This window comes from Hyla sarda, chromosome 3, assembly GCF_029499605.1.
Source record: "Hyla sarda isolate aHylSar1 chromosome 3, aHylSar1.hap1, whole genome shotgun sequence".
NCBI lineage: Eukaryota > Metazoa > Chordata > Amphibia > Anura > Hylidae > Hyla > Hyla sarda.
This window is the reverse complement of record NC_079191.1, coordinates 176,988,668-177,016,308: the sequence shown is the minus strand read 5'-3', so window position 1 is coordinate 177,016,308 and position 27,641 is coordinate 176,988,668. Positions and strand designations below refer to the sequence as shown.

Sequence of the window (27,641 nt, the reverse complement as noted above, 5' to 3'; positions counted from 1 at the left end):
GCCAATTCCTTACATGGAAAGAGGCGTCAGCAGAGAGCACTGTGGTCAGACAGAAAATAAATTGAAAAAGAAAACAACTTCCTGTGGAGCATACAGCAGCAAAGTACTGGAAGGATTAAGATTTTTTAAACAGAAGTAATTTACAAACCTTAATTTAACTTTCTGGCACAAGTTGATTTAAAAAAATAGTTTTCCACTGGAGTACCCCTTTTAAATAGAATATAGATAAACGGCTGGATCTGTTTCAATTACCTGTTGCAAAGTATGGAGGATTTTTTTTCTGATACTGAAAAACTTTCTGAAATTAAAGTATCACCTCTATAAATGACTCCTATGGCCAGTGCCAATTCTGGCAGTGCACCCAGGCACAACTACCTTTGTGCGAGCAGGGCTAAATGCTAGAAGACGTCACACACTTTGGCAAACACTACTTACATCTGCCTGCGGGGACTTCCTGGCGGAGGTGCGTGCGGTGAGTGACGTCATAGCAAGCGCCACACAGGGACACCAACGTCCTGCGCAGCGCGTGCGATGATGTCACTTACAGCGCGGACCTCTGCCAGGAAGTCCCCGCAGGCAGATGTAAGTAGCGCTGTCCAGGTGAGGAATCTGTGCTACGGTACCTAATGTGGGGAATCTGTGCTAAGGCTACCTAATGTGGGGAATCTGTGCTAAGGCTACCTAATGTGGGGAATCTGTTCTAAGGCAACCTAATGTGGGGATTCTGTGCTAAGGCCCAATGTGGGGAAACTGTGCTACGGTGACCTAATGTGGGGGAATCTGCTACCCAATGCTTCCCCCCCACACACACACACACACACAAGAAATAGCATCCCCATTATCCGTCAGCTCATGCTATTACCACAGGAGGGTAGGGGGAATGGGGGTGGGGCGTTGCTGGTGGATGATGGAGATGCTACTGCTGGTGGGGGGTGTTGCTGGTGGATGATGAGGGGCGCATGATGGGGGCATTATATGTGAGGGTCACATGCGGCCCAGCCTCACCAAGCCGCTACCTCCAGTGGCCCCCCAGATAATTTAAGTTTGAGACTCCTGGTCTTAGGAGTAAAAACATTTTTTCTTTTCCTTCCCCATCCCTTGTCTTTTATTTGAATCTCCCAGCTCCATCACATACTAGAGAGAGTGTGTGTGTGTGTGGAGAGCTCTCCAATATTTTACATGTACCATTGGGGCTATTTTATTGTGTTGTTCGTCTGCACCGGAGTTTGTGTGTGTTGTATCTCTATGATCATGAGACGCTAAAATGTGTGTTGAGCTAGCGTGAAATTTTGTTAGTGCCTTCATTTAAAGGTATCCTTTTTCCTCTTTACAAGATTTATATATAGATATATATATATATATATATTGTATTTTACAATACATAAGGAATGCTGTTGTAATACGTGGACATTGGTTGTAAGTTTATGTACACACACTGTCACAGATATATTAAACTGTCTGGTTTTCCAATAGCAACCAATCTCAAATAATCTTTTACTATAGAAGAAATGAAAGCTGAGCTGGGATTGGTTGTTGTGGGAAAATCTGGGCCACTGTGTTAGACATATTCCCACTGACTTCAATGGAAAAAAAAATGTCAGCTCACATGTTGTTTCATTTTATGTCTGTTATTTATGCAGATGTATAATTAAGTACAAAGGATTTTATGGGCATTTTTTTGTCTAAAATGTTTAATAAGAGTGTGTGTGTGTGTGTGTGTGTGTATGTATGTATGTATATATATATATATATATACACACACACTATATAGTATAGTGTGTGTGTGTGTGTGTGTGTGTGTGTGTAATATATGAAAAAAAAGGTTCCAAATTTAGAGATTGTTCTACATTGCACAAAAGTCTGACTCCTTTTTTCCTTAAAATCCTGTTTACATAGCCTAACACTGAGGGCAATGAGTTAACTTCTAGTACTGAGAAGAAGGGATATATGGAAATGAGCCACAGTTTGAGAAAAACAATGTTTTTGGAACATTAAAATGATGATTATCAGACATGTTGGGAGAGAAGTATGCAGTGATTACATGGAATATTCTGACTCTTGCTTCACACTCACCTTAAGATCTATCCACACAGACATATTTTCATTCCTTTTTCCTGCCACATATTTCATGCAAGTTTTTCCTAAAGAACCAGGGACCACAAATACAGCAGTGTGCATGTGCCCAAAGTTCAGAAAATGGGCACACAGTGGTATAATCCCGAACATAATGGGGGAGATTTATCTTAACCTGTCCAGAGGAAAAGTGGCCCATAGCAACCAATCAGATTGCTTCTTTCATTTTTACCAAGGCCTCTGCAAAATAACAGAAGGGATCTGATTGGTTGCTATGGGCAACTGGACAACTTTTTCTCTGAACAGGTTTTGATAAATCTCCCCCATTGGCCCTCATTTACTAAGCTAAAACCATCTCTAATTTTTGTTGGTTTTTTTTGTGCATAGTGTCTGAGACGTGTGTTAGACTTGTCTCAGACAGTGTGCGACAGTGAGTGCCAGGAAAATGCGACAAAGCCAACATTGCATTGTGAAAAGCTGAAAGGGGCGTGGTCTGCCACAAAGGGGGCGTGGTTTCACAACCCAACCTATTTACTATTAAATTCACAGAAAATCCTGTGAATAAATGGCTGGAAATTTCCACCTACAAAAAGCTGGTCAGAAATGTGTAATCCTTCAAATCTGAAACATTTCGCACTACTAAAAAGCCAAACCCTCTTAGTTAATAATTGCCATTATGCATGTTCCTCAATGGCATAAGGACAACATAAAGAGGAAGAAATCCTCACTACCCAGCATCAATCACACTAAGCAGTCCACACTGGCAGAAAGCTAGGCTAGAGCTACTATGACTTGTTCAGTCTCATTTACACTTTTTGATGTTTATAAAATAAAATAAAAGTACGAGGCCACAATTGGGCAAAAATTTGTAACAGATCAAAATACAATAAATAATTTGGGTTTTAAAAACCTCATTTACATGATGCATATATTTAGTGTGACACCCTTGATGTGATTTATCATAAAAGCCGTTCCATAAATATGAGAAAGTGTTTCACGGATTTTTACTAGTTGAAATTTACATTCAACTGGTGGTTTGGTATAATTTATTATTTTTTTAATCTAGTGAATAGCTGCATATGCCCGAAGACCATGTGCACATGGGCATAATCGCTAACGGCGCAGTGGATACTGTCCCTGAAGCTTCTATTGCTTTTAATGGGAGCTTTATTGTGCAACTATATGGGAAAGTGACATGTCACTACTTTTTTTGCACGGTTCACTGTCTCTCATTGAAGTCAATGGGAGTCAGGTTTTCCAAGCTGACACTGCATGTTTTTTGGTGCAAAATAGTTGAGGTTCCCACGCTAAAAACCGCAAGAATTATGCTCATTTGAACATGTCCCAAAGGCTCACGTGGGAAAGAACTGGTCATAGAAAACAAAATTGGTGCAGAATTTGCTGTGTAGTCTTTGGTGCTTATTTTGTTCTTTTCATGTGGCTTTACATGTTTATTTTTTTTCTTTATCTCCTATTTATTTTAGTATACGCTTTAAATCAAAACCACTCCGAGGAATGACCTGTCACAACTTTTTCTTTGTGCCTGTTGAAGTCAACAGGAGATGGGAAACTATCTGTTATGTGGTGCAGTTGTTATCCATGTGAACATACCCAAAAGTCTATGCTATGAAAAAAGGAGTCAACAGTCACTACAGTCCATGCTGCCAAATAGCATCCCAGATCTAGTACTCTTTCTTCTCCTCTAGCATATACTAACTTGATGACTTTAGTTTATTTTCATTGACTCAGAAGGCACTAGAGTGAACTGAGTGTTGTTATTCCCTTCTATAAAACATGTAATCTGAGGCTCTGGTGTTGAGAGGTGTTTTTATTTCAAAACCGAAAAAAAACTGGGATTGTACCCAAGTGTGTCCATCTCTATATTAGATCTTTACCCTCAAATGCCCTTTTTAGGAACCAAGTCATCCAACCTTTTCTTCAAGGCGTGATGACATAGATATGCGTAAATTTATTCTGTTATTGTCTTGGGTATAAGAGTTTGTAGTTAAAACCTTAAATGTTAGGCTGGGTCTGCATTGTGTTCTATTCTCCAATTTACTGTTTCCATCACAGTACTATGTTTAATTTAGCAGTATGCAAAAATGTAGTCAACCACACTTTTAAATTTTTTGTACATGTTGCAATCCAGTTCTTTACACATATATATTTATTATAGTAATATATATTGTATGTAATAGAAGTCAATGAAAAACAGGTTTTGGCATACAGCTGCAGTTTTTACCATCTGTTTAAGTATGCATTTAATTTGAATGCCCTATTGTATAAACATATGTGTTAAATGGAAACAAAAACGCATGGTAAACATGGTTTTAGTGGTTATTGTTTCTTTGTTTTTGTGCTGACATCGAAATGTGTATACACATTTTATTTAGTAATATCAAAATTTAGTAATGTGGTACATAAATGTATTCTTTTTTTAGCACAGTGAATGATTGTTGGATAGTTTGGTATGATAGAAGTCTAAAGTGTTGGTGCCCTCTTGTGGTTGACTTAACAAAAGTGCTTAAATCGTACCTGTAATTTGCAAAAGTTTTATATCCTGTAGATAACATCATATGTTTATTTGTAATATACATTGGTTAAAAAATGTTTATATTTTTGGGTGAAAAAATACTGTCTCATCCCTGCAGCAATTGCCTGTGTGTCTTTGCTGGGACAAAACAAAGGAAGTGTGGGTAGGACAAGCGGGGCTCTGTGCAGGCTCCTGGTTGTCAATCATCCTGCTGTGTGAGATGAGGGCATGTCACAGAGCCTTGGTGCACAGAGCCCTGCTTGTCCTTGGTGCACAGAGCCCTGCTTGTCCTTGGTGCACAGAGCCCTGCTTGTCCTTGGTGCACAGAGCCCTGCTTGTCCTTGGTGCACAGAGCCCTGCTTGTCCTTGGTGCACAGAGCCCTGCTTGTCCTTGGTGCACAGAGCCCTGCTTGTCCTTGGTGCACAGAGCCCTGCTTGTCCTTGGTGCACAGAGCCCTGCTTGTCCTAGGTGCACAGAGCCCTGCTTGTCCTAGGTGCACAGAGCCCTGCTTGTCCCACCCACAGTTCCTATATCTTGTCTCTGCACAGAGACACACAGGCAATAGCTGGAGGGACAAGACAGCATTTGTTCACCTAAAAATACCCCCCTTTTGTTAATCAATGTACAATTACAAATATGTTTTCATTTTCACAGACCACTGTTCCAAAAGTCTGTCAGACACCTGTGGGGTGTAAATACTCACTGCGCCCCTTATTACATTATGTGAGGGGTGAAGTTTCCAAAAAGGGGTCACGTGGGGGGGGGGGGGGGTTGGTCCACTGTTCTTGCACCACGGGGAGCTTTGTAAACGCACAGGGCCTTAAATTCCAGACACATTCTCTCTCCAAAAGCCCAATGGCACCCCTTCTCATCTGAGCATTGTAGTTCGCTTGCAGAGCACTTTAACCCCTTAAGGACCCAGCCAATTTTCACTGTAGGACCCGGTCATTTTTTGCTCATCTGACCTCTGTCACTTTAAGCATTAATAACTCTGGGATGCTTTTACCTTTCATTCTGATTCCGAGATTGTTTTTTCGTACCATATTCTAATTTATGTTAGTGGTAAAATGTTGTCGATACTTGCATCGTTTCTTGGTGAAAAATTCCAAAATTTCATGAGAAAATTGAAAATGTTGAATTTTTTTTAACTTTGAAGCTCTCTGCTTATAAGGAAAATGAATATTCCAAATAAATTAAATATTGATTCACATATACAACATGTCTACTTTATGATTGCATCATAACATTGACATGTTTTTACTTTTGGAAGAGATCAGAGGGCTTCAAAGTTCAGCAGCAATTTTCCAATTTTTCCCAAAATTTTCAAAATCTAAATTTTTCGGGGACCAGTTCTGATTTGAAGTGGATTTGAAGGGCCTTCATATTAGAAATGCCCCACAAATGACCCCATTATAAAAACTGCGCCCCTCAAAGTATTCAAAATTAAATTCAAAAGGTTTTTTAACCCTTTAGGTGTTTCACAGGAATAGCAGCAAATTGAAGGAGAAAATTCAAAATCTTCATTTTTTACACTGGCATGTTCTTGTAGACCCAGTTTTTGAATTTTTACAAGGGGTAAAAGGAGAGAAATCTTCCTAAAATGTGTAACCCAATTTCTGTCGAGTAAGGAAATACCTCATGTGTATGTCAAGTGTACGACGGGAGCAGTAGAGAGCTCAGAAGGGAAGGAGCGACAATGGGATTTTGGAGAGTGAGTTTTTCTGAAATGGTTTTTGTGGGGCATGTCGCATTTAGGAAGCCCCTATGGTGCCAGAACAGCAAAAAAAAAAAAACACATGGCCTACTATTTTGGAAACTACACCCCTCAAGGCACATAACAAGGGGTCCAGTGAGCCTTAACACCCCACAGGTGCTTCACGACTTTTTGTTAAATTTGGATGTGTAAATGATTTATTTTATTTTTTTCCACTAAAAAATGCTAGTTTTCCCCAAAATTTTAATTTTTTATCAGGGATAATAGGACAAAATGCCCCCCAAAAATTTGTAACCCCATCTCTTCTGAGTATGGAAATACCACATGTGTGGCCGTCAAGTGCTCTGCTGGCACACTACAATGCTCAGAAGAGAAGGAGTCACATTTGGCTTTTGAAAAGTGATTTTTGCTGAAATGGTTTTTGGAGGGCATGTCTCATTTAGGAAGCCCCTATGGGGCTAGAACAGCCAAAAAAACAAAACACATGGCATACTATTTTAGAAACTACACCTTTCAAGGAACACAACAAGGTGTACAGTGAGCCTTAAAACCTCACAGGTGTTTGATAACTTTTTGCTAAAGTCGGATGTGTAAATGAAAAAAAAAAATCATTTTCACTAAAATGCTGGTTTTCCCCCACATTTTATACTTTTACAAGGGGTAATAGGAGAAAATGACCCCCAAAATTTGTAACCCCATTTCTTCTGAGTATGGAAATACCCAATGTGTGGATGTCAAGTGCTGTGCTGGCGCACTACAATGCTCAGAAGAGGAGGAGCACCATTGAGCTTTTGAAGACAGAATTTGGTTGGAATAGAAATCGGGGCCATGTGCGTTTACAAAGCCCCCCGTGGTGCCAGAACAGAGGACCCCCCCCCCCACGTGACCCCATTTTGTAAACTACACCCCTCACAGAATGTAATAAGGGGTGCAGTGAGTATTTACACCCCACTGGCGTTTGACAGATCTTTGGAACAGTGGGCTGTGCAAATGAAAAATTACATTTCCAAAAATCTGTCAGACACCTGTGGGGTGTAAATGCTCACTGTACCCCTTATTACATTACGTGAGGGGTGTAGTTTCCAAAATGGGGTCATATGTGGGGGGGTCCATTGTTCTGGATCTATGGGGGCTTTGTAGCCTTCAATTCCGGACAAATTTTATCTTCAAAATCCCAATGGTGCTTCTTCTCTTCTGAGCATTATAGTGCGCCAGGAGAGCACTTTACATCCACATATGGGGTATTTTCTTACTCAGAAAAAATGGGGTTACAAATTTTGGGGGGCTTTTTTTCCTATTTTTCCTTGTGAAAATGAAAAATTTTGGGTAACACCAGCATTTTAGTGAAATTTTTTTTTTTTTTCATTTTTCCATCCAACTTTAATGAAAGTTCGTCAAACACCTGTGGGGTGTTAAGGCTCACTATACCCCTTGTTACTTTCCGTGAGGGGTGTCGTTTCCAAAATGGGGGTAACGTGTGGGTATTTCTTTTTTTGCGTTTATGGCAGAACCGCTGTAAAATCAGCCAACCCTGGGCAAATCACCAATTTAGGCTTCAAATGTACATAGTGCGCTCTCACTCCTGAGCCTTGTTGTGCGCCCGCAGAGCATTTTACGCCCCCACATATGGGGTGTTTCCGTACTCAGGAGAAATTGCGTTACAAATTTTGGGGGTCTTTTTTTCCTTTTAACACTTGTGAAAATAAAAAGTAAAGGACAACACCAGCATTTTAGTGTAACATTTAAAATTTTTTTACACTGACAGGCTGGTGTAGCCCCCAACTTTTCCTTTTCATAAGGGGAAAAGGAGAAAAGCCCCCCAAAATTTGTAACGCAATTTCTCCCGAGTACAGAGATACCCCATATGTGGCCCTAAACTGTTTCCTTGAAATACGACAGGGCTCTGAAGTGAGAGAGCGCCATGCGCATTTGAGGACTAAATTAGGGATTGCATAGGGGTGGACATAAGGGTATTCTACGCCAGTGATTCCCAAACAGGATGTCTTCAGCTGTTGCTAAACTCCCAGCATGCCTGGACAGTCAGTAGCTGTCCGCAAAAGGCTTGGAGTTGTTGTTTTGCAACAGCTGGAGGCTCCGTTTTGGAAACACTGCTGTACAATACATTTTTCATTTTTATTGGGGGGGGGACAGTGTAAGGGGGTGTTTATGTAGTGTTTTACCCTTTATTATGTGTTAGTGTAGTGTTTTTAGGGTACATTCACACGGGCGCAGGTTTACAGTGAGCTTCCCGCTAGAAATTTGCGCTGCGGCGAAAAATTTGCCGCAGCTCATACTTGAAGCAGGAAACTTACTGTAAACCTGTCCGTGTGAATGTACCCTGTACGTTCACATGGGGGGGGGGGGCAAACCTCCAGCTGTTTCAAAACTACAACTCCCAGCATGTACTGACAGACTGTGAATGCTGGGAGTTGTAGTTTTGCAACAGCTGGAGGCACACTGGTTGGAAAACCTTCAGTTAGGTTCTGTTACCTAACTCAGTATTTTCCAACCAGTGTGCCTATAGCTGTTGCAAAACTACAACTCCCAGCATGTACTGATCGCCGAAGGGCATGCTGGGAGATCTAGTTATGCAACAGCTAGAGGTACGCAACTACTTTTCCCAGCATGCCGAGACAGTTGTTTCGGCATGCTAGGATTTGCAACATCTGGAGGGTTACAGATAGAGACCACTGCACTGTGATTTCCAAACTGTGGCCCTCCAGATGTTGCAAAACTACAAATCCCAGCATGCACAGACAGCAAACTGCTGTGTGGGCATGCTAGGAGTTGTAGTTTTGCAAGATCTAGAGTGCTACAGTATAGAGATCACTGTGCAGTGGTCTCTAAACTGTAGACCTCCAGCTGTTGCAAAACTGCAAATCCCAGCATGCCCAGCAGCTGTCTGGGCATGCTGGGAGTTGTAGTTTTGCAACATCTGGAGGGCTACCGTCTCAGACTGTAGCCCTCTAGATGTTGCTAGGCAACTTACCGGCTTCTGTCTGATCCAGGGAGCCGTCCTCTTCTGCCGCACGACATCGCCGCCGATCCCGTCCCGCAGCTTCCACCGACGGGTAAGCGGATCTTCGGCGTTCGGTCCCCGTCGTTTCCCCGTTCTGCCCCGCCCATTGTGGGTGGGCATAACGGGAAAACGAAAGTAAACCCCCCCGCCCCCGATCTGCTATTGGTGGTCGCATCTAGACCACCAATAGCAGAGATAGGAGGGGTGGCACCTCTGCCACCTCACTCCTATGGCTACAGGGGGATCGTGGGTGTCTTAGACAACCGCGATCCCTCTTATATTCCGGGTCACCATAGACCCGTATGACCCGGAATCGGCGCAAATTGCAAGTGTGAATTCGCTTGCGATTTGCGCCGATCGCCGACATGGGGGGGGTCTGATGACCCCCCTGGGCATTTGCACGGGGTGCCTGCTGATCGATATCAGCAGTCACCCCAGTCCGGTCCCCGCCTGGCGTGCGGCGGGGACCAAAATTCCCACAAGCATACAGGTACGCCCTGGGTCCTTAAGACCCAGGTACAGAAGGCGTATCCATACGCCCTAGGTCCTGTACGGGTTAAATCCACATATGGGGTATGTTCTTTCTCAGAAGAAATGGGGTAGCAAATTTTGGGAGGCGTTTTTCCTATTACCCCTTGTGAAAATGAAAAATTTGGAATAACACCAGCATTTTATTGAAAATAAATTAAAAAAAGTTCATTTTCACGTCCAACTTTAGCGAAAATTCTTCAAACACCTGTGGGGTGTTAAGGCTCACTGTACCCCTTTTTTACGTTCCGTGAGGGGTATAGTTTCCAAAATGGGGTCAGATGTGGGTGTATTTTATTTTTATTTTTTTGTGTTTGTCAGAACTGCTATAACGATCAGCCCCCCCTGTGCAAATCACCTCAAATGTACATGGTGCGCTCACTCCTGAGCCTTGTTGTGCGCCCGCAGAGCATTTTACATCCACATATGGGGTATTTCCGTACTCAGAAGAAATTGCGTTACAAATGTTGGGGTCTTTTTTTCCTTTTACATCTTGTGAAAATGAAAAGCATGGGGCAACACCAGCATGTTAGTGTAAAAAATTAACAATAACATGCTAGAGTAGACCCCAATGTTACGTTTTCATAAGGGGTGAAAGGAGAAAAAGCCCCCCAAAATTTGTTAGGCAATTTCTCCCGAGTACGGAAATATCCCACATGTGGCCCTAAACTGTTGCCTTGAAATACGACAGGGCTCCGAAGTGAGAGAGCGCCATGCACATTTGAGGCCTAAATTAGGGATTTGCACAGGGACAGACCCGGATGCAAGAATTATACTTGCTTCCGATACCAAAATTACCCTACGACAGTGTTTCCCAAACAGGGTGTCTCCAGCTGTTGCAAAACTCCCAGCATGTCTGGACAGTCAATGGCTGTCCGGCAACACTGGGAATAGTGGTTTTGCAACAGCTGGAGGCTCTGTTTAGAAACAGTGCTGTACCATACCTTTTCCATTTTTTATGGGGGGGTTAGGGAGGTAACTGTGTAGGGGTATGTCTATATGTAGTGTTTTACAAAAAAATTTTGTGTGGTAGTGTGGTGTTTTTAGGGTACATTCACACAGGTGGGGGTTCACAGCGACTTTCCCACTGGGAGTTTGAGCTGCAGTGGAAAATTTGCTGCATCTCAAACTTGCAGTGATAAACTCACTGTAAACCCGCCCGGCATACCTCCAGCTGTTGCAAAACTACAACTCCCATCATGCCCTTTGGCTGTCCGTGCATGCTGGGGGTGGGAGTTATGCAACAGCTGGAGGCACACTGGTTGCAAAACACTGTGAGTTGGTTACTTAACTCAGTGTTTCCCAACCTGTGTGCCTCCAGCTGTTGCAAAACTACAACTCCCAGCATGCATGGTCTGTCAGTGCTTGTTTCATTGGAGTTATAGTTTTGCAACAGCTGGAGGCACATGGGTTTGGAAACACTGAGTTAGGAAACGGAAAATGTCTCCCAACCAGTGTACCTCCAGTTGTTGCAGCTCCCAGCATGCCCAGACAGCCGAAGGGCATGTTGGGAGTTGTAGTTATGCAACAACTGGAGGAGAACAGTTTGGAGACCACTGTGTAGTGGTATCCAAACTGTAGCCCTCCAGATGTTGCAAAACTACAACTCAAAGCTTGCTCAGACTGCCCAGGCATCCTGGGGGTTGTAATTCGACAACATCTGAAAGGCCAGATGTTACAGAAATACAACTGCCAGGATGCCTGGGCAGTCTGGGCATGCTTGGAGTTGTAGATTTGCAACATCTGGAGGGCTACAGCTTGGGCACCACTGTATAGTGGTCTACAAACTGTGGCCCTCCAGATGTTGCAAAACTACAACTCCCAGCATTCCCAGACAACTCCCTCCCGCCCCAACTGCCATTGGTCGGTCAGTCCTAAGCGACCAATGGCAGGGGATAGGAGGAGGTGGCAACCCTGCCACCTCGCTCCTATCCATCAGGAGGGTCGGAGTTGTCTCTGACAAAAAATTCCAAGGTCCAAAATAGCGTATTTTTTGGTCACTTTTTATATAATGAAAAAATTTATAAAAAGTGATCAAAAAGTCAGATCAATACAAAAATGATACCTTCTAAAAACTTGAGATCACGGCGCAATAAATGAGCCCTCATACCACCTTGTGCGCAGAAAAATAAAATAAAAAAGTTATAGGGGTCAGAAGAGGACAATTTTAAACATATAAATTTTCCTGCATGTAGTTATGATTTTTTCCAGAAGTACGACAAAGTCAAACCTATATAAGTAGGGTATTATTTTAATCGTATGGACCTACAGAAAAAAGATAAGGTGTAATTTTTACCGAAAAATTTACTACGTAGAAACGGAAGCCCCCAAAACGGAAGCCCCTACAAAATGGCATTTTTTTTCTTCAATTTTGTCACAAAATGATTATTTTTTTCCATTTCGCTGTAGATTTTGGGGTAAAATGACTGATGCCATTACAAAGTAGAATTGGTGGTGCAAAAAATAAGCCATCATTTGGATTTTTAGGTGCAAAATTGAAAGAGTTATGATTTTTAAAACTAAGGAGGAAAAAACTAAAGTGCAAAAACGGGAAAACCCTCTGTCCCCAAGGGGTTAAGGACTCTGAAACGGGGGCATGTAGGTACACCCAGCATCCTGAAGTGGATACACATTTTAACAGGTCATCTTATTTGATAGCAGCTTCACAAGTCTTGCATCCATTGAACATGTCATTTTTTGGACAGTTTCTGCTTGAATTTGTTTGCAAGATGTCAGAGTAGCCTCCCAGAGCTGCTGTTTGTATGTAAACTGCCTCCCACCCTCATAGATCTTTTGCTTAAAGGAGTACTCCGGTGCACACTTTTTTTCATGGTATCCCGTCCGGGCTGCAAAATAAAAGCAAACGCACTTTATCTTACCTGCCAACGAGCCCCTGGAGCTCCGGTACAGGTGTTCGGTCCCCGGGCTGTATTCTTCTTACTTCCTGTTAGCCTGACACGTCACATGGAGCTTCAGCCTATCACTGGCCGCAGCGATGTCCCGCCTCGGCCGGTGATAGGCTGAAGCTCTGTATGACGTGCCGAGCTAACCGGAAGTAAGAAGAATACAGCCCGGGACCGAACACCTGTCCCGGAGCTCCGGGGGCTTGTTGGCAGGTAAGATAAAGTGCGTTTTCTTTTATTTTGCAGCCCGGACGGGATAACATGAAAAAAGTGTGCACCGGAGTACTCCTTTTAAGGATGCTCCAAAGGTTCTCAATAGGATTGAGGTCAGGGGAGGATGGAGGCCACACCATGACTTTCTCTCCTTTTATGACCATAGCAGCCATTGATACAGAGGTATTCTTTGCAGCATGAGATTGTCATAGAAAGCATAGTTCTTCCTTCCGTACCAGGGAAGAAAGTGGGCAGTGAGAAACTCCACATACTTTGCAGAGGTTGCCTTTACACCTTCGGGGACCCTAAATGGTCCGATCAGCTCTCTTCCCATGGTTCCGGCCCAAAACATGACTCCAGCACCGCCTTGCTGACGTCGCAGCCTTGTTGGAACAGGGTGGCCGTTCACAACTATCCACTACTCCATCCATTTGGACCATCCAGGGTTGCACGGCACTCATAAGTGAACAAGACTGTTTGAAAATTCTGCCCAATGCAGCCGTTTTTTGCTTGTGAGCATTGGTTAGTGGTGGCCGAATAGAGGGTTTATGCACAGATGCAAGACTCTGGAGGACTCTACAGCTTAATATCTGTGGGACTCCAGAAGCACCAGCAGCTTCAAATATCTGTTTGCTGCTATGTAATGGTATTTTAGCAGCTGCTCTCTCGATCCGATGCATGGATCTGGCTGAAATCTTCCTCAATGTGCCTTTATCTGCACAAACCCGTCTGTGCTCTGAATCAGCCACAAATCTCTTAATAGTGCGATGATCACGCTTAAGTTTTCGTGAACTATCTAATGTTTTCACCTCGTACAAGGCATTGAACTATTTCACTCTTTTCAGCAGCAGAGCGATCCTTTTTCTTCCCCATATTGCTTGAAAATGATGTCTGCTTAATAATGTGGAACATCCACCTTTTAGTAGTCTTTCCTTAAATTGGGCTCACCTGGCAATCTAATTATTACAGGTGTCAAAGATTGTTTTCAGTGATCAAAAGAGCCCTGAGACACAATGCCATCCATGAGTTAAACTGAAAAACTAAATATTTAATCTTTTGTGACACTTAAATATAATTTGCATAATCATTTGGAACAGGGTGTATTTAAATTGTAGAATTCTTTCTATTTATTGCAGCCATATAGCTCACAGCATAGATACCTAGGCTTTTAGATCATTACAGGTGCTCTATGGGTGTAATATTACTAGCTGTCAGCATAGAACCCTCTCTTAGAAGTCATTTAGCTGAACTATATTATGTTCTACAGATGTTCAGTTACAGCAGCAGTTGGCAGAAGCTGAGCACAGAGCCATCACCTACATGAAACGCTTCAATAAGATGCAGTCTGATTACCATAACCTGATAGGTGTCACGGCTGAGCTTGTTGACTCTCTTGAGGCAACAATCAATGGAAAGCTGGTAAGAGATGTTTAATTTTTTTTTATAAATCTGAATAATGGGATTTGACAAACATACAGTCCAGAAACTAATACAGTATACCTTCATAGGAATGTTATATGTCTCGATACTCACATACTTCCTGACTCTTCTACTTCTGTGTACAACACTGTTATATATATTTTGTTTACCTATTGCTACAATACAGATACCGTACTTACACAGAGTCTAGTCTAGGGGCACACATGGCATGTGAGCAGTCTATTTCATGCTGTGGGAAATAAGCTGCGTATTTTGAAATCTGCTGCAGATTCTGCTATGAGAAGACACACAGGACTACCCTGCTGCAGCCCTGTGTGTGCAGTTAAGTTTTGTGGTGGGTCCAGCGCGCCAATGTGACTGTGGCGGGGTAGCCCTATGTTTCTAGACGAAGTAGAATCTGCAGCATATTTCCCCCTGCAAAGCCGATTTCCTTTAGCATGAAATACGCTGCGGATGTGCTTTGTGAAACCCTACCCTTAAAGGGGTATTCCGCCCCTAGACATTTTATCCCCTATCCAAAGGATAGGGGATAAGATGTCAGATCGCCGCGGTCCCGCTGCTGGGGACCCCCGGGATCCCCGCTGCGGCACAGCGCTATCATTACAGCACAGAGCGAGTTCGCTCTGTGCGTAATGACGGGCGATACAGGGGACGGAGCCGCGTGATGTCATGGCGCCGCCCCCTCGTGACATCACGGCCCGTCCCCTTAATGCAAGTCTATGGGAGAGGTCGTGATGACCGCCACGCCCCCTCCCATAGACTTGTATTGAAAGGGGCGGGCTGTGACGTCACGAGGGGCGGAGCTGTGACGTAACGATGCTCCGGCCCCTGTATCGCCCGTCATTACGCACAGAGCGAACTCGCTCTGTGCTGTAATGATAGCGCGGTGCCGCAGCGGGATTCCCGGGGGTCCCCAGCAGCGGGACCGCGGCGATCTGACATCTTATCCCCTATCCTTTGGATAGGGGATAAAATGTCTAGGGGCGGAATACCCCTTTAAGGCTTAAGGACATTTTTTTTTTTCTCAAGCTCTTATTGATTTTATTGTGAAAATCCAAGCAGAACTGGCCTGAAAAGTGGCATGTCACTTTCTCTCTCCCCCCCCCCCCCCCCCCTTAATGGAAGTCAATGGGAGCATAAGATGTCCTGACTTTACTGGCAAAATAACCCTGGTAAATAAATAAAAATAAAAAATGAACTATTTTGTCCTATAAAGTCCTTTCTTTTGGTGTTCCATAATATTTGGCCTGCAGGGGGCAATATTTAAACATTAAACTATAAAACACTTGTACAGTAGACAGAAAAAGCTAAATGGTGAAATGTCTGTCCACCAGATGGCAAACTTATCAAAATAATCCACCTATTTGTTAAAAGTGAAAAGATGGGAAGTCAATAAATATTTGTTCTGCCGGTCAGTTCAGAATTTGCTACAATCTTAACATTTAATGAGAAGTGAAAATGTGTCTTAGTTGTAGATACCTTGTATGTAGCACTTTTTATTAATGAGAAAACACTAGATGGATAGGAAGTAAATAATCTGGTCTATGGTCACTTCCACACTAATGTATTTTGGTTACTTTATGTAAGGCAAACCCAGGAGTACAACATTAAGAAAAAGGCTAGATTCACACCTCTTCTGTGCTTTGTCCTACTGCTGATGTACGCTTTCAAATACTGATGCAAAATACCGACCAAAAAACACCTACCGTATGTAAAAATGGCCTACAGACACTACTTCTAACAATCCCTTTTCTATGCAGTAGTTTTAGGGTACACACAGATTTGGCTCAAAGATTTTCAGTTTTTTTAACAATCCTAACCACTATGATTTTTTTCCAGTCTGTTTCCTACCCCCTATAACTTCAGAATATTGTAGAATATTTTATCACCCAGAGATTTACCTTTTTATTTTAGTGGAAATTAGATGCTTAATTTGATTCCCTGCATAAAATATGGTTTATGTGATCTATTTTCAGATAACCCCTGAATATCTACAGAATGTATGCACCCGACTTTTTAACAGCCAGCTGAGGCAAAGTGCAGCTCAGAGCATCGACTTCACCAGGCCTGGGACTGTAAGTACATAATGCTAGTCTAGTGTGTGTGTGTGTGTGTGTGTGTGTTTTTAACTTTTTATTTTTTAGGTAGTACTACTACTCCCAGCATGGAACACACTGTTCCATGATGGGAGTAGTAGTACCTGTACTAATTGACAGATCACCCGGGTCTGTTGCGATCCTTCTGTGTAATTTATAGATGCGGCAGGCCGCTCTTCTATGGTCCCCTGCACTGCCGTATATAGATATATATATATATATATACCTATTCATATTTCCCGCAGAGAGCTGTGATTGGCCAGATGGGTCCAGCCAATCACAACTCTCTGTGGGAAATATGAATAGTTGTATATATATGTCAGTGCAGGGGACCATAGAAGAGCGGCCGCCTGCATCTATACATTATACAGGAGGATCACAGCGGGTGTCAGGAGTGACATCTGCTGTGCTCTTACCTTAACTGCAGGTACTACTACTCCCAACATGAAGCACATGCTGCTCAATGCTGGGAGCTTTAGTACCTACATTAATAGACAGATCGCAACAGATGTCAGAAGTTACACTGCGATCAGTCTAATAATGCAGGTACTACAGCTCCCAGCATGGAGCAGAGTGTGCGTAGTAGTACCTGCAATTAAGGACAGATCACAGCTGGGGTCACTCCTGACACCCAATGCGATCATCCTATCTATTGCAGAGATGCGGAGTGGCTTTCTCCTGCACTCCATATCTCTGCACTATACTACAGCCAGTGATATGAATAGAACATCACTCATTCATATTTCCTGCTTAGAGCTGTGATTGGCTGCAACCATCCATTTTTCCATCACTACTGCATCCTTTTTTTTTAAATTATTATTATTATTATTTTTTTTTAACCCAGCTAATTTTGAAAAAACGGCAAAGGGGCCAAAAATACAATTTCTTTCCACTCAAAGGCAAAAAACGCCAGAAAAAACACACACAAAAAAAACGGACCACAAAAAAAAAAAAAGTAGAAATTTAACCTTAGAAGAACACTGCTTAAAAATAGATGTGATCTGGGAAAAAATAATACATCACTATTAATAATGTTTCTAAATAGTAATTACAATGTGTAATTTTTCATAAACATGATAGTTACATCTGCTACCTAAAAAGCTGGTTATCCTTAAATATATACTGTATTGGAAACTCCTATAGCTACAAATCAGTAATAGAACATTAACTTCTTCCTAATTTTGAGGCCATGTGGACTTGGTGTCAAATTAACATCTAGCATGCCTCATGATCCAAGAAGCAGTGTCTTCATTCCCCACTCCTCTGTGGTCTATTAATCCTTTCTATGGCATAAATTCTCAAGTAGTTTACAATGCTATAGTGATAATGGATTAAATGTTGTGATGCACTGGAAATATTACATTATGATCTCTGTATGTCATTAACATTCTCTGGTGCGCATTGTTTCAACTTCCGTGTAGAACTTCCTATATACTTTAGCTTGCATACTTGGCACACTATAATGTAAACAAGATAAGTAGAATTTCAGATCAGATGTTTCTTGATATGGTTTTTGTTCCCATATCACATTTGTTTTTAAAGGGAACCTGCCTTCTCTTTCATGTTGTCTGAACCACGAGCCACCAGAACAGCGGCCAGAGGTGTTTGGTAGGGGCTTATTCCACTCTGTCTGCCGGGGTGTATGGACTTCTAAAGATGGGTTTTTATTAAACCATTTCAGTGTTCTAATAAGACACAGTATAGAATCTCAATACAGATTCTCTGTTGAAATGCCCTCTTATAATTGATTTATGTCACAAGACTGTGAAAAACTATAAGCATATGACTTATCTCGATAATAAGCATCATAAGATTTCCTATATTCTCATGTTAAATTGTTAGAACAAAGACCCTGCTTTGTGGCAACAGATGAGTTAATTAAAATGAATTACATTAAATCTAGCCATATAAATCATGTATTCTACTACATACATCTAATTTCAATAGTGCTTTTGTATCATCATTGTTCAGTGTCTGTCTTATATCATATTCCAAAATAATGTTATTCTTCCTTCAGTCTTGTCACAGTAATAATGCAGTCCAATTTGCAGGCAGAATGTTTTAGAGCTGAAGGAGCTGAGCAGATTAATTATATAGGTTTGAGGTAAAACTTCCAGGATAACTTGTCATATAGTCATGGAAATCTCTGCTCATTTTGGGTTTTAGTAGTCAAGTGGGCAGTCCTAGTCAATGATTGACAGCTGTCTGTGTACAAGTTTGCATAGAGAGCTGTCAATCACTGACTAGGACCGATTAAATGTAACGAAGACACTTTAGAAAAAAAGCTGCACTCACCCACGGTTTTGGTTGCCAGCAAGGCGAACTTTATTTTTGGTGTCAACCAGCATGGCATATTAATCATTGGACGTGTGGGGAGCGAGAGACAGGGCTCTTAGGTGGGGGGGGGGGGGTGACGACTAGTTTCACGTCAGTATAGACGCTTCTTCCGGTAGGCAGTATGTCATTCTGTCGTAGGGAAGGTGTTTATGTACAGGTAAGTGATAATTTAGTTCATATGAAACAGAAGTACATAACAAACAATTTTTTAAAATCACATTCCTTATTTTCCAAATACTCTATGAAACGAGAGGTAGGAAAACAAAAATGGACAGAAAATATGTGAAATTAAAGAAAAGAGAGGTTGTTTTTCTCATTTAACCCTAGCGGACCCAAGGCCTGCATATGCATAATCCAATATGCCTCTCTACGGAGCAAATGGGTATGACTATCCTCTCCTGCTGGAACATTTTCTATTCTTTCCAGGCCGGCAACTTTAAATGTTCTATATTATTTTGATGATGTTGTTTCATATGTGCAATAAAACACGTTGCGCCTTTGCCGGTCTGGAGTGAATAGAGATGTTCACGTATGCGTGTACATAATTTTCTTTTTGTTTTTCCAACATAATAAAAATTGCATTTGCAAATTAATGAGTGCACAATATATGTGGTTTTACAGGAAATAAATTGGTTCAAAAAAATAGTTTCACCTCCAAGAATAAAATTTTAATTTGCAAAATTTCCAATTTTTACAGGGAAAATTCCTTTTTTGGGTGGACATAGTAAGCCAATTTTCCTTTTTTCTTTTGAGCTGTGTGTTCTTCCTTTTTTATCATGTCACCTATAGTTTTTGTGCACCAAAAGGTGATGATGGGTCGTTCCTTTGCACATTCGTGTAGTTCGGGATCATGTTCAAAACACTGAAAATAAAGATTGTCTTGCTGGCAAATAAAAACCGTGGGTGAGTGCAGCTTTTTTCTAAAGTGTCTTTGCTACATTTATTTAATCTTATTCACACAAGCTAGCACCCCCTCGCCCATACATCGGAGAAACAATCCGGACATTCTGATATTCATGAATAAATGGCAGGCTGTCCTGGAACACAACATTTTTTCCCACAAAGCTGTGAATTAACACACTTGGGGTATGTTCACATTACAGAGTGTGAACGGAATCTCCGCTCGCTGAATTCAGCGAGCGGAGATTCAGACTGGCAGTAGGACCACGCATCACTGTGCCGTCACCAATTATGGCTATTCAGTGCTCGCGGACTTCCGCGCAAAGAATTAACATGTTCTTTCTTTGCGCGGAACAATTTCAGCGGCGGAATTTTCCGACGCTGAAATTCCGCAGTGTGAACGTGTCTCGCAGAAGACCCATTCACACTGATGGTAATGTTCACTGTGCGGACTTTTACTCGCGGAATTCCACGGGGATTCCGCAGTGTGAACATACCCTAAGGGTAGGGTCGCATGGAGTGCATCACAGCGTATTTCACCCTGTGGATGCCCTTACAGCAGTCTCAAGAATGAGCTCCCAGCTGTGGCTGGGTAGCTCTGTTTGTCTGCTTGCTTAAAGCGCAATTCTTAAGTGTCAGCTCCAGCACAGGGAGACCTAGACCACTCTGGGCAATACAGTTGCTGAAGTAACCATAACCCGCTCAGCAAATTCTGTGCACAAGTCCTATTTAATGGAAAAGGGGCTGTGCAAAGTGCTGGGTGGTATACCGGTTCATACCGAATACCTGTGTGTTTTTTCTGTACGATATGAATTTTTCCCTATACCCCCCCCCCCCCCTTGAATGAATGAACGAACTATCAGGCTGCAGCGCTGTCCCCACATCGGGGGACTAATCATGTTACCTGCAGGCGCTGCTCTCCTTCTCCTCCTGTGAGCCGTGGGCGCAGGACTTCTGTTCGGAGAACGGAAGCTGTCACCTCCCCCTGCAAGCGCAGAAAGCCAGTGGGCCACGGGTGCTGCAGAGCTACTGATCAGAAGTTCTGAGGTGCCTGCGGCCCACTGGCTTTCTGCGCTTGCAGGGGGGAGGTGACAGTTTCTGTTTTCTGAACAGAAGTCCTGCGCCCGTGGCTCACAGGAGGAGAAGGAGAGCAGCGACTGCGGGGTAACATGATTAGTCCCCAGATGTGGGGACAGCGCGCTGCGGCTCATAGTTCATTCGGTGGGGGGGAGCAAAAGCAGAGCAGCGCCCGCGGGTCATATATGTTTAGTTCTTCAGCGCACTGCGGCTGATAACTCATTCGAGGGGCTTGGGATAGGGGGAAATGAGTGAAAAAAATAAATACCATCAAATACTGTGGAACCGCCATAAGTTTGAAAAATACAGTGATACACATTTTGGTTATACCACCCAGCACTACTTGTGCATGAAACTTCGCTGAGCATGGTATGGTTGCCTCCGTAACTGTATTGCCCAGCATGGCCTGCGTCTCCACATGCTGGAGCTGAAGATCTTATAGGTTTGAAACTTGGGACTTGCGCTTTAAAATCAGCACACATGGTGCAAACAAGGCAAACATCTTTTTAAAATGTGTGTTGCACCGCTTGTTTAATCTGGCACAATTTATACAAAAAATAAAATTTTCAGTTTTGAATATTCCCAGTGTCTTATAAAGTTGATAGGTTTGTGTATGTATAATTTAGTAATGCTATCTATTAGTTCTTGTTCAACATGCGTTCCATGATGCTTATTTTCTGACTTCTGTTTATTTCATGGCTTGACTTCACTGTGTCATCCAGTGCAATGATGAGGATGTAAGTTGGAATTGTTTCACTGCATCTCATGCCTGCCTGCTGCACCTCCTTTTCCTGACCTTTCTGCCACAATAAGTGTATGAAACAACTTTGATGGCATGACCACACTGCAGATAATTTGTATTCTGAAATTGTAATGTGTTAGTGTGTTTTCACAGTATATGCACAATGCACATCATATTCTACTCATCTCATTCATTAAAGCACTGTTATATGGCTACTGTATCATCGTATCCTGAGATAAAATCTGCACGTAAGATTAATTGTAGTGAATACCCATGCCCTGGGGTAATGGTGCCTGCAGTTTTTATAGCTAAAACATACCCATCATTACAACATGCTGTGTTATTACGTAGGCATGCTTTTGGAATTATAGGTATGGTTCATGAATTAAAGCTATGGCTGTCTTCAAAGTTTTGCTTGTTGTAATCAGGTTTATAAGACACATCTCTTACAACTGAACTAGGAGTCTGCATTGAAATGCACTCAATGGGGGAGATTTATCAAAACCTGTGCAGAGAAAAATTTGACCAGTTGCCCATAGCAACCAATCAGATCACTTCTATCATTTTTAACCAGGCCTCTGCAAAATGAAAGAAGCGATCTGATTGGTTGCTATGGGCAACTTTTCCTCGCACAGGTTTTGATAACTCTCCCCCAATATGCACATTATTAGAACATATACGCTGTTCTGACAATAAACTAGTCAGTTCTATTAGTAAAAGTAACAAGATGGCTACACTTCAGTTAGAATTGTCTACAACTGGATACTGATAAAAGGAATCACCTAGTGGGATTTGTAAATGCTGAGTACACAGTACACAACCTACTGAACAGGAAATCTGTCACCCTGATTTCCCCTCTTTGTTTCAAGACAAAAGTATTCATTTATACTGTATTACATATTCGTCTTTTTTTTTCTTGGTCTCTGACTACATAGTAAAATCCTTATGATCCCAGGTTCAATGATCTGCATAGTGTCCACTCCTAGGGTGAACACAGCATCTTGTATGACCAGTTTTAAGTCCACCTGTTTCATGAAATTTACACTTTGTTATGATGGAGTTTTATGCTACTTTAAAGATGGGATGCTTGTGTGTTTTGACCTACAGCAGGGTTGTTTTGTTTCTTTTGAATATGGATTGTATTGTATGCTTCCCTGAGACTTATCAACTACATTTCACTCACACGAGAGGTTTTATTAAAGACTGGCATGCTGTCGTAACAATGACTCTCTTGTCCTCATAGCCTGACCTCATATACCGTTCTCATAATCCTATCCCAACCCTAGGTGAGGCTGAGCTGTGATAATAAAGATTGTAGGCCAAAAATAGAAGAGGGTGTTGCTTGCAAGCTGGACCAACACATGCATCGGGAGATGCGGAGCTTGTGTAGTAAGGTGGGGTTCAGCTGTGATAGAGAGATTGTGGTTGAAGGACCTGTGATGTTGGTGTATTGGGCAAAAAAGGTGTTTTTGGCCTTCAGCCAAAACAAACAAAGGGCCTAAAAAAGGAGCAGCATGGTTTGCCTGAGGGGTGTGACCTGTGGGAGGGGCATGGCTTGCAAGCTGGACCAACACATTCACCAGAAGATGCAGAGCGGAGCTTCTGGAGTAAGGTACCGGAAGTCCCAAAGAAAAAAACACAGACCCTCGCAAATAAGGGTGGATTAGGGTTAATTTAACTATCCTATACATCTAGTTGATTTATAGGTACCATATGTACAAAACCACATGGAAATATATCCAGCTGTTTGGAAGTCATGCTGGATCCTCTTATATTTGGCTCATCAGTAACTGTCTGTGTGCTACTCACTAAAATATATGGCAGCTATAGTCTTTAGCTATAGTTTTAGGCCACTTTTTTCCTTTTTTATGAAAAAGGGAGAGCCTGGTGTTAACTAGATTAAAATTTGCTAATTTTTGTGTGCAAAAAAATGTAATCGGCAGTTCATAAGGCTAAAATTAGTTCTCGGTTGACAGACTAAAAGATGTTGTGAAAATGTCTACACACATACTCTCATCTTTTGTAGCATGGAGGGTCTAGTGGTGTGTATTTATTTAAGAAAATATTAATTTGCTAAAGATGGGAATTTTTTTCTGGTGTTTATATCCATAAGCATTTTCAGTATAACTTAAAGTGGACCTGTCAGCAGCTAGACAGGGCTGAAAACTGGCGTTTTTATACCTTTTAACCTCAATTGTCCTTGAGATGTAAGCCTTTTTGTTAATATGTTAATGCAGTTATGGTTACCAGGGGGTGTTTCCCAGCACAGCAAGTTAGCCAGCCCATCACTCTGAAGGACAAGACAGCCTAGTGGCTGTCAATCGAATGGGGGTAGGAGCATGCAAGTGGGTACAGAGGCTGTAATAAGAGGACATGGGTTAGCTAACCCTGGGCTCTTGCCGTCCTGGGCAAAGCACTGGGCACTTGAACCTCCTTTACATATGAACAAAAGTACTGGAATGGTCTGAGGAGCTAACAAGTTATGAGAAGTGTGCTTAAAGTCTGCTTTTAGAAAGCAGCACACACTGAAAACATAATTTGTACAAAAAGTCACTGTTTAATACACACACACACACACACACACACATATGCACACAACACACAAACACCACACACATCACACACACTAAAACCGCATGTAGAAAAGCTAGTAAAACACCTCAAACTGCAGTAGTTTTTTTACATGAAGTTGAAAATGCTAATAAAAAAAAGGAACCCTGTCTTAACCAGCTTAAAGCCCATCAGATGGCAAAGATGGTTCTAAACTCAAATAGAGCAATAAAAAGTATGTTAAACAAAGCATAAAATGACAAACAAGACTAACTTCTTTTTCTACATTTCCATATTTTGGCTTGGCTTTATTGCTTCAGAACATGACCTAAATTTGTATAATTTCTGATGTGGATAAAGTAAAAGAAATGTTGATGATTTTTGTGCATGTCTTGGGTAATGTGTAAATGTTATGTCAGTGTGATAAGTGTCAAAATAGGTAGCAAGAAAATCAATGCAGTGACATCATAGCATTGATTTATATACTGACGTATAGTAAGTCAGGATATCAGATAGACAGTACTTTATGTAGGGCACGTTGTACTGTGAGATTGTTTTAAGCCTCCGTACAACTTTGTGAACCTGTTTTACTTATTAGCAAGAACCAGTTACCGTTACAGCTTCACCAGATAACTTGTTTATCACCAGGAAAGCCATGCTGGGCCAGACATTTGGATAACCATGTAATACATGCATGTGCCAAATTTACCAGCATGAGAGAATTTTTTTGACCAGCCCTCTGCTCTAGCTAATAGAGGAGGGTCCTGACAGGGACCCTGCACTTTGATGTAGTTTGAAGTTAGTGCTCAGATCATCCCCCGTATAACTGCTCAAACCAGAGCTGTGTTTCAGTGCTTTATGGAGAAAAGCCTGAAAAGGAGGCATTTTTTTCCCGAAAAAACCCAACATATTTACTAAGGTTTCCACAGAAACCCCACAGCTCAGAGCATGTGTAAAAAAAGCAAAACATAGGGGAAAGTGCAATAAGGAGGGAAACCATAGTAAATAGAGTGGAAAAATATCTGTCCGGAAACCCCCCCCCCCCCCCCAAAGAAAACTACACTAAATAAGGGCCAATCTGTCAGTTCTTTGGTGCCTCAAACACTTGCCCTAGGATCTGACCAGTCAGAACCAAACAGGTTCTCCTCTGCATTGTGCGATGTTGCACAGAGCTAAAAAAAACACAAAAAACACAATTTTAAACAATGAACGCCATTACTGGTATCCAGTCACAGGGCATGTTAATCAGTGCAGTGATAGCCTTTTAGAGGGCTTTTGAATGGACATCATAATTTAAAGGGGTTTTCCAGGACTTTATGATCCACAGGATAGCCATCAATTGCTCATCAGCACTCTGCACAATAAAGTGAATGGGTCCAGAAGCCCTGCCCTGCTCATTGTATAGTGGGAAAATGGGAGCTGAGCTGCAATTACCCGTGCCACAACTATACATTCACCGGCACAGGGCTTCTGGCCCTATTCACTGTGTAGTGCAGGGCTACGAGCAGCTAGGGTGTGGGGTGTCTGCAGACCATTGATTAGTGATTGTGATAGTGGTCATGTAGATGGGCCATCATAAAGTCTCTGAAAACCTCTTTAGGCTGTTGTTACTGGAATGATGCTTTTCCCTAATATATTTATTAAATGGGCACTCTCATTAAAACTAATTTTTGCTATTGCATTCCTTATGGTAAATAAAATATTTCTAATATACTTTGTTTAAAAAATGAAGTTTTCCATGTCTTATTTATGCTTAAAAAAGCTCAAGCGCAGATTTTCCCCCATCTTATACACAGACTTAGGACCAAAGCCCAAACACAGGAAGTGCAGCCTGGAGTGCTGAGGGGTGTGTGTCCAGCCTCATCCAATCATAGCTCCTCTCACACTTAACTGCCATATGCTGTTGGTTGGACATACCCCTCCTCAGCACTCCAGGCTGCACTTTCTGTGTTTGGGCTTCGGTCCAAAGTCTGTGTATAAGATGGGGGAAAATGTGTTCTTGAGCTATTTTAAGCAAAATAAAACATAGAAAACTTCATTTTTTTTAAACAAAGTATATTAGAAATATTTTTTATTTACCAGAAGTGCAATAGCAAATATTAGTTTTAATGAGAGTGACCATTTAAAATATTTCCACAGTATGCAGTAAATATTTTCAGAAAATAGTTAATACATTCTGTATTTGGATAACGGTAGTTTTCATGTAATTATTACCCTTGTATTGTACTTTGCTTTTTCTTCCTACGTGCTTATTGTCACTGACTTTATAAAGAAAATAGGAGCAGGAAGAACTTTATTCATCTAAGCTGTTTATTTGAAAGGAAAAGGTCGGACTTGTATTTTGTAAAAATCAGTTGTGTAATTTGAGGGGTAGTCTGTTTGGCACCCATGGTCTTAAAAACATTTCTCTTATTTAGATGAATTTCCAGTGCTGGATTTTCACTAAGACTATTTGGATGCTGTACGCCTGCATCGCAGATGGGATTCTGCTCATTTTATCAGGTCTCTCTGTACGCTGTCTGATGTCTGCGGGGCAGTACATTCCACAAGCAAAAAGGATATGAGTGTCAGGCCATATGATCCTCTATCAGAGGATTTCTCAGAGCCAAAGAATAAGCTCTGTCCTTTTATTTCATGTTTCTTCTCAAAGATAAAAAAAAAAAACAATGAAAAAAAGTCTTGCTGACCCATCATTTCTTAGAATCAATTTCATCTGTTCAGGCAACATATCGGGGTCATGTGTGGGATGTTTCATAATACTGTGGGTAATAGATTATTTTCATATTTCATCATAAGACTTTACCTTGCAATTTCATGTTACAGGTGATCAGATTAGTACTTTACGCTGTGATTCATCTGTAAGTAAGCTTATTCTATAGAGTGCTTAATATGTATGGAGGGCGTTTCATTTAGCTTTCCAACTGGTCTAATAAACTGTCAAGCTCTTAGGAAATCCTCAATACTTAAGGGCAGGGATGTTGCTAGGTCTCCAAATGACCCAGGGCTAGAGCCCATAGCCCCAAAACCACCCCCTAACCATGCCCTAATCACGCCACCAGTCACGCCCAATCACACCCAGCCTCTTCCTTAAAGGGGTACTCCGGTGGAAAAACAATTTTTTTTTTCTTTTTTAAATCAACTGGTTTGTAATAGGGATCGACCGATTATCGGTATGGCCGATAATCACGATTTTGGGCATTATCGGTATCGGCAATCACCTTGCCGATAATGCACCGCCCCCACCGCACCGCGACAGCCCCCCCGACCCACCGCGTCGCACCCCCCACCGTAGTGCTGGGCGGTATACTGATATGGATTTTTGCCCATACTGCTATACCGGTCGGGCCCCTCCCCCACCCTCCGAGTCAATAAAAAAAAAAAAAAACCTTACCCGTAATGGGGGTGGTCCGGGCCATCCATCCTTCCTTCCTGTAGTGTCCGGCCCCATTCTGGGTGGAGGGTGCACCGGTACGGGCTGTCCTTCTCCGGGGGTCCTCTTCTCCACTCCGGGCAGG

At 42.1% G+C, this 27,641-nt stretch overlaps 1 protein-coding gene across 3 annotated transcripts in view; it reads left to right on the top strand.

The window, feature by feature from the left end:
• ARMC9 (armadillo repeat containing 9) overlaps positions 1 to 27,641 on the top strand; it is a 139,712-nt gene that overhangs the window by 52,737 nt on the left and 59,334 nt on the right. For all 3 annotated transcript variants that reach the window (XM_056565556.1, XM_056565557.1, XM_056565558.1), the window contains exons 8-9: positions 14,252 to 14,403; positions 16,401 to 16,499. In XM_056565556.1, coding sequence (XP_056421531.1) covers positions 14,252 to 14,403; positions 16,401 to 16,499 — 251 coding nt within the window. The remainder of the gene's footprint in view (positions 1 to 14,251; positions 14,404 to 16,400; positions 16,500 to 27,641) is intronic.